We start from the raw sequence: 13,402 nt of genomic DNA, 5'->3' as shown, positions 1-13,402 counted from the left end.
TTCCATGCCACAGAATAGCTGGAATAATTTTCCATGTAGTGATTATTGTTTATAGCCCTATTATGCAATAATGTATTTGTTAACTGGAGTTGTTATTCTTAGTTTGTGAAGGCTAGGGCTTATAGATAGCATTTGCATCAGCCTTTTTAAAAATGATTCTGAATAGTATAACGAAAAGTTTTGATGGAACATGTTTTTCCTGGAAAGTTTTCTGCAAATGCTATAATTTTGGCTGGGATCTGCATATGCTTTATGTTCAAAGCAATCTAGGCTTAATATTCTGTCACTGTAGCACAGTAGTATTTCTCTAGCGTGCAGTGTAATCTTCTGCCAAATTGCTAACTTGTTTTGCTATCTTGCTCCCTGTTTTGGTTTTCCCACAATCAAATGATCTGTCACAGAACTAGGATAAACATTTGTTCTTTGTCTTCAGTAGCTTGTTCTGAGCTTTAAATAGCAGAAATGCCACTAACTTGAATAATTTAGTTAAAAGATGTTATACTCTAAACTGACTGACTGTTTGTCATGCAGAATGCATAAGTTTTTGCCTTCTGTAATGGATCACTGATGCTGGTGTTTTGATTTCTCACTGAACTGGGGCACTCAGTTGGGATATTCTTTCTAAAATGAAGGTCATCCAAAAAACTAATCTTCTCATTTGGCAGTTGTGCAGCCCTTGAAAAAGGCTAGGGCAAAGAACTCATTCTGATAAGTCAACAAGCAGAGACATGATGAAATTTAAAAAATGCTGGGGGAAGAGTGTGAGTTAAAGGTACTTCATACATGATACTTGATCTAAACAGGTAGAAAATATCCACCACTTTTTACGCTGTAAGATATGCATAGCTATTTGTCTATGGCCTAGAGCAGCTGTCAATCTGGATTAGGGATATTGATACTATAGTATCAGATTTAAATGTATATAAGATCTATAAATAGATTTTGTTCATAAAAGACATAATGTATGTGCTTATGTTTCAAGAGTTTAAGTAGATAATGGTATCACTGAAGAAAGAAGAGTTTGTTTATAAGGAGCATGATGGGTGATATGAATAGGAGAATTGGAAAAATGGGGTAAAGAAAACTTGAAGTGAAAGAAATAGTGAATAAATGAGAATTAGGAGATTACAATGTAGAAAGTAAGAAATCAGCTTTTGAACCCAATAAAACAGCTGAAAGCTCAATGCTTTTCAAAAATTAAATACAAGATGATGATGATGATGATGATGATGATGATGATGATGATGATGATGATAATGGTAAGCATTTAAAAACTTAGAACTAGGACCTCTAGTGTTTTAGGCTTTTAATGATCCTAAATTCTTTATGTTTGTCAAAACCTCCGTTTCTCAAACAAGTGAATGTTCATTTTTAGATCCTTCAAGTGAATTTCTTCTCTCACTTCTTTTGTTCCAATAGGATGATAGTGATGGAATTCCGTGGTCAGAGGAGAGGGTGGTACGAAAAGTCCTTTATTTGTCCCTAAAGGAATTCAAGAATGCACAGAAGAGGCAGCATGATGGCATTAATGGGAGTCTCAAAGGGGTAAATGGTAAGTCTGTTCTTGGGAAAAGGGGTTTTGCTAGTTCATCATTTTGGAGTTACATTAGAAAAGTATGCTTGTGCCTTTTCTTTATCTTCTACTGTTGTGGATAGACTTTTTCATTCTTCAGTGCTGTGTTTTAAGGAAGAAGAAATGCTGTGAATATTTTTTTATCCTCCTTTTCCTCTTCTTTAATTTAATTTAATTTAATTTAATAATATTTCTATACCGCCCTTCTCCCGAAGGACTCAGGGCGGTATAGAAATATTTCCTCTTAATACAATGTTTCTCGATCTTGGCAATTTTAAGATGTGAATTTTAATGCTCAGAATTTCCCAGCCAGCAAGTTGAAATCCACACATCTTAAAATTCCCAAAATTGAGAAACAATGATCTGATAGATAAATTGTTTTTTTCCCCTAACCCTAAACAAGGTACTGTTACACAATTAATTAAAGAAAAATATTATATGTTAATTCTAGGAAGCACATTATGAGGGGAATTTTAGAACCACATTTGCCTAGTTCAGGGGTAGGCAACCTTGGCTCTTTTATGACTTGTGGACTTCAACTCCCAGAATTCCTGAGCCAGCATGGCTCATCTTGGAAACCTCTCCCTTTCCCCTCAGCGTGGCTGGCTCAGGGATTCTGGGAGTTGAAGTCCACAAGTCATAAAGTGGCCTAGGCCAGGGGTAGGCAACATTGGCCCTTTTATGACTCGTGGACTTCAACTCCCAGAATTCCTGAGCCAGCATGGCTAAGCTTGGAAACCTCTCCCTTTCCCCTCAGCGTGGTAGGCTGAGGAATTCTGGGAGTTTAAGTCCACGAGTCATAAAAGAGCCAAGGTTGCCTACCCCTGGCCTAGTTAGAAATCCAGGAGCGGGCTTCCGGTTTGCGCACGCAGCACTGGCGGACTGTCGAGGAGAAGCTCTCCCCCCGGCGTCCGGTCTTTCTCCCTCAGAGGACCCTGCATAGGGTTAAAAGTCGCCCTGGAGGGGCCATCACTGTGAGGAGGCTCTCTTTGTGATTGCGGAAGGGCGGCAGCCCTCTATTTGATCTGGAGTTACTCCTCTGGCCTGAAGAAGAAGAGATCAGCCATTAACGTGGCTGATCACTAAGCCGTTCCCTGCTGAAAGCCAAAATTACTACCAAGCACAACGAAGCAATCTGGAGGATCTGGGTGAGACCTTACCCTTCTTACTTTCCTGTGGGACTTTCTTGAAAATCTTTTTCCCCCTTCTTGAAAGATCACGACTGCTTACTTGGGGATTCACAACCTTAAAGCCTCAAAAGACTAAGCTAAATAACTAAGCAACCTTATTTGTACCTCTGAAATTTTTGGGCCACTAAAAAGTTTTTATTGCTTATTTTTACGGGGACCTACTACCCTATTTACTACTTTAAATGAATTAATTGGATAAAAGACTTATATTAGTCTGCAAAAGGATTGTACATGCTATTAAGGTCATCTTGTGGCAAAACCTGGTATAGCAAGTAAATCTTTTTTTTTATTCTGAGATTTGGCTCTAACAGATTTGTCCTTGACATTATCTTTAAAGATAAAAATTGGGAATACCTGGCACTGGAAACAACTTTTAGGAATAGTGGAGGTGGACATTTATTGACTTTTATTAAATAGCCTCCATTAAAGGCCTATCTGTAAAATACTAAAGAAATGGAAGAATATATTCCACCACTTGACTATAAACTCATACTGGATACAATTTTGGCAATGACTGCACAAATGAAAGCCAGACTTAAAGACAAATCTGACAGCACAAACTCACCAAATGTGACTTACTTCAAATGATGAACTGACAATCCAAAAATGAACAGAAGATGAGGAATTTAACAACAAAACAGGGGACTTTAAAGTACAATAAGTACAATCTACTGAGAGCCTTGATGCCTAAACATTGATTTCAACTATAAAATCTACAATCCAACAAGCAACAGAAGCTGAAGAAAGCAATACTAAGATGGAGGATGCCAAAGGCCTTCAAATACAGTACACCAAGACTTCAACCAAACAAACAATATCTACAACACCAGACATGACCTCTTACCTAAGCCAGATGGATTTGAAAGAAGAAGAAGACCAGATTGAATTAATGACAACTGCACTATGCCAAACATGGTGATTGGATTTACTGGAACGAAAATTTAATGACTACAAAGGGGTCACTATGAAAAATTGATAACTGGATGGTCTCTCTGGATTCAAACAATGTGCGTAGGAAGAAAGGGAGAGACATTTGAGAAGCTAAAGGCAATGATATGGAAGCCTGCCTGGCACAAGAAGAAAGCTAGAATTAGATTTAAGGGGGGAAAAAAGAAAAGAAATTCAGGAGCAGTTGAGTGGCTGTGATAAAACATTTTTCATTGCACAGGGAATAATAGATGACTGGCGTCTTAGGTGGCGTTCTGACCATCATAATAATGTCTTGAAGTGCTGATTGCACTTGAGCACCATGTAAATGTTTCCAAGTGCTTCTTTCCTTTTTAGATGAAAGTTCAATAGTTACATGGAAAATGCACTCTTTATTGAAGGTTATGTAGCTTCCGTTAAAGTGTTTTGGGTTGAATTGCATCAGATCATCTGCAGGATCTAACATCTGATAAATATTTATTCTGTGTTTTATTTATTTATATCCGGCCTTTATTATTTTTATAAATAACTTAAGGCGGTGAACGTATCCAACACACCTTCTTCTTCCTATTTTCCCCACAACAACCCTGTGCTGTGAGTTGAGCTGAGACAGGATGACTGGCCTGAGGTCACCCAGTTGGCTTTCATGGCTAAGGCAGGACTAGACATAAACTCTCTCTGATTTCTTTGTCAGATAATAATGTGAAACATCAGTTTGAAATGAGTTCATATTTTAGCAGTGAACCACTGCTTTCCAAGGCAAGTCGTAGAGTATGACTAAGACAGCATCTGGTTTCTCCCAGAGTAGATTTGACCCGGTTTTCTTTCTCAGAAATTCTCACACATAAATCTATTGATGTTAGTGATGCTAGTTACTTTTGAGCCATTTTGATGTAGTGATTAAAGGCATTGGACTAAAACCAAGAGACTGATTTGTGTCTTGGACACAAAGACAGTTAAGTAATTTTGGACCAGTCATTCTCAACCTTGGAAGAAGACAATGGCACACCACTTTCAAAAAAATAAGAAAATTTCATGGACTTATCCAGACATTTTCCAGTAGTCTGGAATGATTCATTGGCACACAGACAGTTTATTTTAGATCCCCATACATAGTATTGCACTTTCATCCTGAACTGTTGTATGAGATTGTGAGTGTGATGACCAATAACTGATATGTTGGACTTCAGCTTCAATAATTCTTGGCTGTCATGATTTGAGAGCCAAAAATCTAAATGTATTTGCTTTACTGTGAATTTGTTCCCTTGTGAGAGGTCAATCTTTCAAACATTTTGGAGGGCACGGGTAGCATTGTTGTGCCATGGTACCATCACCAGAAAAAATATGGCTAAATTTGGGAAAGAAGTTTTAAGATATGGAATGTCAGTCAGAGGCAAACTATTACCATTCTCATTCTTAAATCTCACCAGATTTGAAACATGCCCTCAAGTCATACCACCCAAATTGAGCTGCTTTTTTGTTTTTTGTTTTTTAACGTCCCAGTCTTAGTGAAATGTGGGGCCACAAAAGGAGTGCTAGGACATTGCAAGTTGCCCTCCTGAGCATATATACTGTAGTTATTATTTCATAGTTGTTACAGTTGCTATGATATTTATTTTGTAAATAAAATAATAAAATATATTTCTGTGAAATGATAAGGAAACATCTGGCCTTTTACAGGAAACTTCCTAATCTTCAGAAGCAGGATAACATATCAGTAAATCTTGGAGAATCCATGTTGTATTTTTAAATGCTGCTATTTCTTCTATGATATTAATATGCATAGAATTTGGGACCATGATGATCAGTTTTTCAGAGGCTCCTTCATAAGAGTTAATCTCATTCCCATGAGACATAGCTTGCTTTCTAATGTTGCTTTATACATGAAATAGATGGCTGTAAAAATGAAATACGGTCTCTAAGTATCCTTGGCTTTTATTCATAAGGTCATATTTTGTATCTTCCCAGCAAAATAGCTCATAAAAGAAATCCATTTTCCTCAAAAACAAAAACTGATTTTGTGCATTAACACAACACCACTCTGGTTAAACAACAGGATATCTAAATGTCACATGTAAAGCACACATAAGGTTATGTTTATGTTCTTATTTTATGAGGGTTTTAGGTTCATTATACACATCATTCCAAGCTACAGGTTGAACTAACCATAGTTAAAAAGTCAGATATACCATGTTTTAGAAATACTTGTATTGAACAATTACTGCGGTAAATTCAGTGGCATCTGGAAATAGAGTTGTGGCATTAACTATATATTGTTAATTAAAAACATCATACCAACATAATGATTTGCAATCATTTCAAAGCATGGTCTGGAGTCTGGACATGGTTGAACTGCTTTGGCGTCTGCCTGGCTGCTTCTGTATGCTATGCTAAGCACCTAAAATTATAGATTTGAAGAGATTGACCCAGCCAGTTCTATGTAATTTGGAAACAACAATTGTGTATTGCTTATGAATTCTTAGTGGGGAAACATTTACTGCTCTTCTCTATCCCTAGATGGCATGATCTGCAGCTGACATGTTGTGCTTGCTAAATGACTTTGTTCACCAATGCCTTATGCCCCTAGTTGACGGAGAGCGAAGGAAGAACAAGCCATTTCAGAATGGAAAGTAGTGTAGCTTACATTTAAAGATGTTAGCAAACTATTTTGATATATGGGTCAGGTTGTTACCACTTCTAGAAACTCTACTGTCAAAACTCGTCCTGCAACAAGCAGGGCTGGTGCCGAACACAGGAACGAGAGACTTCTGCTGCAGTCTAGAAGCGTTGCCGTCACCGTGCTCCACCCCCTCACCGCCTCCCTGCCGTGCCCAACTCTGAAACCCCCTGTGGTCATCCACACCCGCAGCTCCTAGCCACCCAGGCACCGCGGCGGGAAGGGGCTTGTCTCCCAACGAACCCGCCGTAGGTCCTGAACCCCCCCTCAAGTGTCGGGCTCCCGAGGCCCGACATCTACCATCATTTGACCCTGTTGTCCTTCTTCTTTCCCAGAAAAGGTCTGAGGCTCAGCCATGCAAATCACACTTTATTAGGCTCATCTTTCATCCTGGCCTAGCATCTGAGGCAATAAAAAAAAGATCTTCACAGACTCCCAGAAGCCAGGAAGGTCAGGTTCCTTCTGATCTCAGATGAAGACAGGATTTCTTGGTCCCACAAGAGGGCATATTTTTAAATAACGGGACCTGAACATACCCACCCTTTAAGACTTGGTGGGACAGATAGAGACCCTCAGAGGTAGGCAATTTGCAAGTAACATGGCCCTGTGTCAAGCTGAGTTTTAAAGATAATCTCCAGCACCTTGAATTGCACCTTGCAGCATAATTGGAGCCAAGGCAGCAGATGTAACAGCAGTGAAAACTAGGCAAATCTCAGTACACCCTAACTTCATGCACTGTTGCATTGTGAACCGGTTGGAAGTTTCCAAGTGTTTTTCAAAGTCACCTCTCCCCCCACCCCCACCCCATACAATAGTTCAGTCAGGATGTGATTAAGGCAGGAACGCAATGAGCAGGGCCTTCTGGTCCAAAAACGGTTGCAACTGGTATACAAGACAAATCTGTGCAAAAGTCTTCCTGTCTGTAGTTGCCAACTGCTCTTCGAGCAGGATTTGTGAGACCTGGAGGACTTCCAAATTGCTCATGAACTCTGTGGGTGAGGGGATGCTAGCTTGTCTAGAGTTAAATATGAAAAATCTCCAGTTGCAGGGGACCTCCAAACCCAAAAGTCTTCCACATTGCTAGGGTTGAATTGCAGCCTGTTATTCATGTTAGAGACCTGTAGAGATGGTTTCTGCCCAAATATACCTGATCTAGAGCATCTTGGCAGAACTACTGCCATGTCACATGCTTGTTTGGGGTTTGAAAAATAGTAAAAATTTCTATTTTGTGCACATCCCTAATTTACAGAGATTACTCATATGAAATTTGACAGATGTTGGTTGAAACACAGAGAAACTAAAGAAAAAGAAGGCATGGGAAAGAAGTGGGAGGAGAGGATGAAATGAATTGTTACATGGGCCAGCCTGGATCTTAGGAATTAAATACCAGAACAATGGAATTTAATAGGAGTCTCCAAACTTGGCACAAACTTTAAGACTTGTGGACTTCAACTCCCAGAATTCCTCAGCCTGCGTTCTGGGAGTAGAATTCCACAAGTCTTAAAGTTGCCAAGTTTGGAGAGCCTTTGAACGTAACATGTTTTTTCATTTTCCTAATGTTTAAAAAGCCTTTATTGCTATTCTAATATACTCTCCTTCAAAGCATAGCATCTATTGTACTATTTCATTAGAAAAATATGATCATAAATTTACTTTTATTTTTAATAGAAAAGTAAAACTGCACTCCTTTTTAGCCAACATGCAACTTATCCCTAATCTATCTGAATGCTTTGGTCTCACAGTGTGTTTGGGATGAGTACGGCTTGGATAGGTTGTTAATGGAAGATAATGCTTTAGTCTTGTGACATTGCAGCTCTTATTGCTGCAAAGAATTTCAAAACTCAGGGTAGATTGGTGGAAGAGCAAAATTTAGCCTTTGAGTGCCATGTGAGGAAATGGAATGCAGCCAAAACGGGAAGAAAATAAAGAGAAGCAAAGAAATCAATTCAGCCAGTATGATCAGGCTTCAGAGAGGTTTATTTCTAAACACACACACACACACACACACACACACACACACACACACACACACAGAGAGAGAGAGAGAGAGAGAGAGAGAGAGAGAGAGAGAGAGAGAGAGAGAGAGAGAGAGAGAGAATGTGAAGCAGAAAATTATTACTTTTTGAATGTTGTTCAAATGTGATTTTTTTTCTGTTGAAGAACATTAATAAAACCCATAAATCTAATATGATGTTGGACTAAAATTGAAGATACTTTTAATTCAAAACTAACTTAAACTCTGAAAGTCTGCTTGGAGACTTTGAACCAAGTATTGGCTCTTAGCCCAGATCATCTCACAGATCTGAGAAAAAAAATGGAGGAAAAAGTGCTATGTGTATTGTCTTTAACTGCTGGAACAAAGATTGATTTAAATCATACTTAGATATATACAAACAGATACATATGCACACACATTGCACATACATATGTGTGAGAGAGAGAGAGTGAGAGAGAGAGAGGGGGGGGAATAAAAGGTATTTCCATTTGTGCAGTCTTATTTGATCTTGTGATACATATTGTTCAGAACAGCCATTCATGATTTCTGGCTGAAACATGAAGCACTGCTTCAGAAAAATTCAATATTTTTTCCCCCTCAATGTAACACATGCTATGAGAAGGCCTCATACAGAATTCATTAGCTAATAATAGGATGCTGACCCTCAAGAGTAAGAATTATCTGATAGTAGATTTAATCCTTTGCTTCAGAATAAAAATCAAACACCCCTTCATTCTGCTAGCCTTATCCAGATACATTCTGTTTCTATAGCCATTGCTTGACTTTCATTGAACATTATAACAATTGCTAATAGAAGAACTGATTTATCTTTAAATTTTATTGTTATATTGCACTTCTGAAAAAGCCCAAGGCAGTGTACAAAATTGATGCAAAATAAAAAAGACTTGACAAAAATAGCTCTATAATAATGGAGAAATTGGTTGACAGTGTTGCAAAATATTCTTTTCAAATATTTCAATAGGAAATTGAATGGAATAAACTGAAAATCTAAAGAGTATCTAATTTACAATCCAAAATGAAATGCTGTGGTATTTAAGAATTTAACTCTGTATGTTTCCTTTATGCTGTCACTTTTTCCAGTTGCTTCAAAACTATATATGTATATTGCATAGATATAACTCTAGAAATTAGAGTATAGTTTCATTCAAGAAAGTACAAATTGAACCAAGAATAGAAAGTAAGAAGTGAAACTTGTCAATTTTAAAAATAAGAATGGGCCTCTATTTTGATTACTTTAGCGTTGTTACTGTTTTAAATTCTTATTTCATGCCTTAGGTAAGCATCTTTTTAAAATGTGAGAAAAGTCAAGCAAATTTAAATGAAATAGAATGTATAATATACATTAAAAGCTTTCATGATATGTCAATTGTAAAACTTATTCACATTTTAAATTTAAAAGCAAAGTACAGCTTTGAACCTAGGTACAGTATGATATTTTTTCCCCTTTGGTGAATATGTCATTAACAAAAGATTGTTCATCCATCACGTTGGTTCAATGTATTACCGTAAATTAATTGTGAGCTAGGAAGAACAATCAGGAATGTACCCCAAATGAAGAAGGTAAAAGGGGGGGGGGGAACTGAGAAAATATAATTTACCCTCATAAATTGTAACTGTAACAGAAAGCCAAGCCTGCTTTTGGAAAAGGAGAGCTAATTCAAATATTATCACTTATATTTTAAACATTAGCAGCGTTCAGAAACTATTTTTATGCACCTGTGCTGTCTCTGTTAAAGGCGGAACTCTAATCGTTCCCAGTTCCATACTTTGAAATACCATTATTTTTACAGATGATTCAGTATACTTGGGTACCTTTTCTTACTAGGGAGCATCATGGCTACACTGACTTTAAATCAACTTTCTGTTCCATATTACAGGGTGTGCCCCTCCCAATACTTGTATGGTAAAACACTAGAATTCTGAAACAATGTCTTGGTGAGACATTCTAAGTGGCAAAGCTGGGTTTAAACAAACTATTACTAGCCCATATCATTGAATAATAAACTATCCAAACTCAAGTAAATCCAGTTCAGTGCTGTTATAGCTGCCAGTGAAGAGAAGACCAAAGTTTCACTAAGTAGGTTAGATTTAATGAGTTAAGGATGAGTTTTAAGAGACGAAACAGATGCCTTAAGACTTAATTTTTTCTCATGCCTATTTTTTTTAAATGAACCCTATCCTGGTGGCTTCATGGTTGGATTTATAACTTATGCTTGTTGCACAAAATTAATGTAGCCTCCAAGGCATAGATGCATTGCATTAGCGTGTACAAAGACAGCATAGAAAATAGAAAATTAAGGGATGAAAATCTTACATGGTAATACAGGTAGTCCTTGATTTACAACAGTTCATTTAGTGACCATTGAAAGTTACAAAAGCACTGAAAAAAGTAACTTATGACCGTTTTCACACTTACGACTGCTGCAGCATCCATGTAGTCACGTGATCAAAATTCAGATGCTTGACAACTCGTTCATAGTTACAACGGTTGCAGTATCCTGGGGTCATGGGAACGCTACACTTTTTGCTTCTAGTCAGGTTTTCAGGCTCACTGTAATTCTGTATACCCCCTGTGCTGTCATGAGGCAGCATAGTTGCTCACCATTGTCATTTATTTTAAATACTGCTTTATATATATATATATATTAAATATATATATATATTATATATATATATATATATATATATATATATATATATATATATATATATATATATATATATATATATATATATATATATATATATATATATATATATATATATATATATATATATATATATATAGGGACGCGGTGGCTCAGTGGTTTAGGACGCTGAGCTTGTCGATCAGAAGGTCGGCAGTTTGGCGGGTCGAATCCCGAGTGCCGCGTAGCAGAGTGAGCGCCTGTTACTCGTCCCAGCTTCTGCCAACCTAGCAGTTCGAAAGCACGTAAAATGCAAGTAGAAAAATAGGGACCGCTCCAGTGGGAAGGTAACAGTGTTCCGTGCGCCTTTGGCGTCTAGTCATGCCGGCCACATGACCACGGAGACGTCTTCGGACAAGCGCTGGCTCTTCGGCTTTGAAACGGAGATGAGCACCGGCCCCTAGAGTCGGAAACGACTAGCACGCACGTGCGGGGGAACCTTTACCTTTTAATATATATATATATATATATATATATATATATATATATATATATATATATATATATATATATATATATATATATATATATATATATATATATATATATATATATATATATATATATATATATATATATATATATATATATATATATATATATATATATATATATATGTTTGCTCTGACCTTTGATTTTAGATTTGCAATAAAGTCATATTTCTCTCGCTTTCGGATTTTAAGGATGGTTCATTTACATCAGTGAGGTTCTTTGTTGTCCTATCTTCCAACTGTAAAATGGAACTGATGTTCTCATCCAGGCAGATGATGCTTCAGCCTGGCACAGATTTTATCCAATTCACACTCTTATGTCTTTGCTTATGCTAAAAGTGCCTTTCTTAACATCTGCTGGGACCTGCCTGAGTTGATCCCTATCTTCATGCCAGGGGACATGGAGCTGATAACTGGGACTGCCTAGAGAAGGAGCAAAGATAGAAGATTGAATTAACAGTGTCATTGAAGATACTAGCTTTATTTGTAGATATGAACAGCACTTTTATTGGCACATATGCATGAAGCTTCTAGAGTGCTCCTTCTGCTTTAAAATGGAGTATGAAATTATTGTAAGAAATTATTGTTTCCAAGCCTGGTGTTTTTCTAAGTGTGCAGTTCCCTGAGCATCAGGTCTAGTAAAGAAAAATGCAGCCCAATTTAGCTTAGTATGACAATTGTTATTGATTTTTGCTTTACTTATTTGTATTTTTTCCTGCTATTTTAGAATCAGTATTCCCTAACCTCACTTTTATTTTGTGTGTATAAGAGGAGAAGATAAATACAGTTGCGTGGTAACTGTTTTCCCTATGGCCTCTTCCCATATTATTTATAGTAATGTGTGAAGAGGCTATATATAGATGGAATATGATGTTTGTCTATATGGAGATTGTTGGAGAACTGTAGGAAGAAACATAGGAAATGGAAATTTCCACAAGGGAAAAAACACAGCTCAAAAAGGTTAGATCACTCACAATAGTGGAAGGTAACAGTAACATTCATGAAATGTAATACACCACTGGCTATCCCAGTTCAGAGCATTCCCATTGATCATGAATTAGAAAATAAAATCAGAGATTATTGGGGAGTTGATGACTGAATACATACATGATCACAGAAGGCATTTAAATAGTCATAAGTTTTGAGAGCTGTGGGTACTCTATTTCAAAAGCAAATCCAGAGGGATTTCTGCTTTGTAAATAAAATGGCCTGTCAGATGACCTGCAAAGATCTATTAAATGCATGCTCAAGTCATAACAAAGAGTTACAATTACTTGATACCATAAATTTCTGTGCCATAGATCAGTTGTACATGGAATCGTTGTAAGGGAGGTAACCCTGGATGAATCCTATTTGGCATCTATCACTTCACTGAATTGTATTGTTGATGCAGCTGAAAATAATAACCACAGCTTTAGATGCCAAGTTGAAAAAATTCCAAGTCTAAAATAAACTTTGACTTTATGAAAGAAAATGTCTAAACACATGTGGGCTGATAAAACAAAGTTGAAAGTCAAGAGAATCAAACATATCCCCAAAGAGTCTTAAAATAATGCATTACTTACACAGAATTTGCTATTGCAAATGCAGCAATGCCTGCCAATTTAAACAGGTTTTCATGGAGGTTAAGGCTCTCTGTTGCTATTGATCATAATTACTACATGCTGTCTAAAACATCAGAGACAACATGTATCTTCAGGCTAGTTATTGAGAATCATAATGGGAAAAAGGCTTCCTAGGCATTCTTAGAAGGATCTTATTGATCAGTGAGAAACAGAATGCTAGTATAGATAGGTCCTTTGTCTGATCAGAGCTCCACTTTTATTCTTAATCTTATGGA

At 37.1% G+C, this 13,402-nt stretch overlaps 1 protein-coding gene across 3 annotated transcripts in view; it reads left to right on the top strand.

The window, feature by feature from the left end:
* The window catches only part of JARID2 (jumonji and AT-rich interaction domain containing 2), a 256,135-nt gene that overhangs the window by 118,291 nt on the left and 124,442 nt on the right, over positions 1 to 13,402 (top strand). For all 3 annotated transcript variants that reach the window (XR_014025984.1, XR_014025985.1, XM_081324217.1), the window contains exon 2: positions 1,420 to 1,552. Coding sequence is in view for 1 of the 3 variants with exons in the window: in XM_081324217.1 (XP_081180343.1) it covers positions 1,420 to 1,552 (133 nt within the window). In the remaining 2 variants the exon portion in view is untranslated. The remainder of the gene's footprint in view (positions 1 to 1,419; positions 1,553 to 13,402) is intronic.

This window comes from Vipera berus (genome assembly GCF_964194415.1).
Source record: "Vipera berus genome assembly, chromosome: 3".
In the NCBI taxonomy this organism is placed as follows: Eukaryota; Metazoa; Chordata; class Lepidosauria; order Squamata; family Viperidae; genus Vipera; species Vipera berus.
The sequence above is the reverse complement of the archived record's forward strand: the minus strand, read 5'-3'. Positions and strand labels throughout refer to the sequence as shown.